Source organism: Galeopterus variegatus, unplaced genomic scaffold (assembly GCF_000696425.1).
Source record: "Galeopterus variegatus unplaced genomic scaffold, G_variegatus-3.0.2 Scaffold9941, whole genome shotgun sequence".
NCBI lineage: Eukaryota > Metazoa > Chordata > Mammalia > Dermoptera > Cynocephalidae > Galeopterus > Galeopterus variegatus.
Window position 1 is genome coordinate 54161 of NW_007736052.1, and position 2808 is coordinate 56968.

At 65.5% G+C, this 2808-nt stretch overlaps 1 protein-coding gene across 1 annotated transcript in view; it reads right to left on the reverse strand.

Moving 5' to 3' along the window:
* Positions 1-2538, reverse strand: part of LOC103609687 (ficolin-1-like) — a 3891-nt gene extending 1353 nt beyond the window's left edge. The window contains exons 1-7 of the mRNA XM_008593987.1: positions 2457-2538; positions 2088-2201; positions 1927-1980; positions 1582-1617; positions 1138-1173; positions 677-712; positions 396-523 (exon numbers count right to left, since the gene is read on the reverse strand). Coding sequence (XP_008592209.1) covers positions 396-523; positions 677-712; positions 1138-1173; positions 1582-1617; positions 1927-1980; positions 2088-2201; positions 2457-2538 — 486 coding nt within the window. The remainder of the gene's footprint in view (positions 1-395; positions 524-676; positions 713-1137; positions 1174-1581; positions 1618-1926; positions 1981-2087; positions 2202-2456) is intronic.
* Between the last annotated feature and the right edge of the window lie 270 nt (positions 2539-2808).

Sequence of the window (2808 nt, forward strand, 5' to 3'; positions counted from 1 at the left end):
AACCGGCCATCCCTATATGGGATCCGAACCCGCGGCCTTGGTGTTATCAGCACCGCACTCTACCGAGTGAGCCACGGGCCGGCCTTCTCTCCCCTCCAACTTGGAAGGACAGGTACTGGATGGGGGCGAGGTGCTGAGGAGGAGGCAGGTGGCACAGGTGAGTGCGAAGGGAGGGGGGCGTCCGCCAGATGTTCGAGGTGCTGGCCCTGACCCCCAGGGTCCTCCACCCACTGCTCCCCCCGTAGGGTCGATATTCCAGTCCTCAGATGCCCGGGTTCTCCTGCTCGGAGGCACCACGTTGTCTCTGGCCATCTGCCGTCTCGCTGCTTTCCCATCTCTGGCACTCCTGGGCAAGCGAACTCCACGTGTGCCCGTGTCCCGGGCTCCCTACTCACGGTCCAGCCCCCGCCGTCCACCTGCATGTCACAGAGCACGGTAAGCTGCCGGCCGTCGGGGAGGTGGGTGGTGTACCAGCCAGTCAGGAAGCCGCCCCGGGCCAGCACGTCCTTGCAGCTCCGGGGTCCTGTGTGGCCGGGAAGGGGGCAGGGGTTTGCCTGTACCTGGGGGTGTGCTCCAGCGACAGGCACCCAGCCCAGGGAGGGTCCCCACACGGCTCCCGGCCCCGCCCTCCAGCGGGTGGTGTGTGGGGGGTGAGGGGTGCTGGGAGGCCACTCACCTCTCTGGCACAGTGCATCTCCCAGCTCCTTTGCCCCTGGGCAGGAGACAAAGGTGCCTTTCTCTTGGTCCGTCCCCACCCCTCCACAGATGCCCGACTCCCCAGCACCCCTGTGCCTACACCTCTGAGGCCCACCCCTCCCAGACCATCCTGGCCCCTGCCTGCTCCAGGCTCTGTTGGGGGTCCCTGGCCACCCTCTGGGCTTTGTCCCTTCTGTGACCCTTTCCAGAGTCAGGACCTGGTCAATGTGCTGGCCCGTGCAGGCTGGGCTGTTCGACCCCCAAGGGTGGGCTGTTGGGTTTGTGGCGGTGATTCCTCCTCCTGGAGTCGCCTGGGCCCTGGGTCCCTTCTACCCTCCTCCTGTTACTAGCCCACCCCCACAGGGCTCCCCGGGACCTGCCACTGCAAGGTAATGAGTATGTGAAGCTTTCCAGGAGACTCAGGTCCGGGAATGTTCTCACCCAGTGAGGCTGCAGCCCCCGGGGCGCCTTTCTCCCCTGGAGAGAGACAGGGTGTTGGCCTGGTCCCTGGAGCTGTAGCCCCCGCCCCTGCCCTCTGTCCCGCACCCCTGCACCACTGGACCTCCTCTCTGGGCTGTGAACCCCTCAGCACTGTGACATGCACAGTGAGCCCCTCACCCCCTCAAGGATTGTTCCTTCGGAAGCTCTGGGATGGTGCTGCTGAGGGTCCCTGCCACACGGACCAGATGGGGGTCCCGGACACCACCTCCCTTCTCTGTGCTCAAGGCTGCCATTGGAGCCATTGAGACCCCAGTCTAAGATCTCTCCACCTGGAGCTAATGCTCAAGGCTGGCATTGGAGCCATTGAGACCCCAGTCTAAGATCTCTCCACCTGGAGCTAACCCTCCCGGCCCCTCCCAGGGTGGCCTTGGCCACTAGGCTTACCTCTGACCCCAGGGGGGCCTCTAGCTCCTGGCTCTCCTGTGGGTAGAAGGGGCGACTCACACAGTGCTGGCCCTACTGGAAGAGGTGGGGGCCTGCTCCACGATGGGGGCGCCCAGCCTTTCCCCCCTGCAGGCTGCGTGGGTGTGTGCACATGTGGGAGTGTGGAGGCGCGGTGGGAGGGAGTTGCGTGCACCTCGCCTACTGGGAAGCCAGTGGAGGGACGGAACTAGCCAGAGCCTGGGTGAGGGAGGGTTTGGGGGGACGGGTGTGGCTGGCTCTGCTTCCCTGCATCCTGCCCTGGCCTGGGCAGACCAGCAGACAGACTGACCTGGACGCGCCTCTTACCTTTGCTCCCAGCCGGCCCCATCTTCCCCGGGCTGCCCTGAGGGCCTCGCTCCCCTGCAAACACAAAGGCCTGACTGGACCCCATTCCCTGGGTGGGGTCAGGGAGGGTTGGCCAGGGGAGGTGGTGAAAGCACCACTCAGCCCTGGAGCTTGGCACCCACCTCTCCCGGCGGGGATTCCGGGCTCACCTTTGGGCCCCGGTGGGCCAGGAAAGCCAGGGCAACTTTGGATGACGGCCACTTTGTCCTGGGCCTCCAGACCCACGATCTTCATATCTGCACACATGGGAGAGTGGGCTGCAGAGCAGCGCCAAAGAGCACAGCCCCCACTCCTGCACCCCCTCCACCCACCACTCCAGGGAGGCGACCTGCACCAGCCCACTCCCTGGAAGGTCTTCCCAGGACCGGCTCCACTTGCCTGTCTCACCGCCTGCCTGCCACGTGTGCACACTGGAGGCGTGTGTGTGCGCGCGCTCACGTGCACATATATGCGTACGCGTGAGCCACCATGTCTGAGCAGGCCCCTCTTACCTGGACAGGTGCCTCCCTCCTGGCCCAGGGTCTGGGAGGAGCAGAGGAGGGGCAGGAGGGTCCACAGGGCAGGCCACCCCATTTCTCTGGGCGCCCACGCACTGGTTCCAGAGCTGGGTCCTCCGAGTGTCACCCTGCTTGCTAATGAGGTGAGAGGTGGCCCTGCCCTGCCTGGCCTGCCCAGCTAGGGGGGGCTTGACTCCCCTTCCTCGTGCTCAGCTTTTCTCCACGGAAAGGGAACCCCAGTCCAGAGCAGGCACAGCACTTCCTCTATCCCGACCCGCTGCAGGCCCATCTGCAGCAGATGGTGTGAACCCCTCCCCCCCACCCCCTCGCCGGGTGCTTCCGGGAA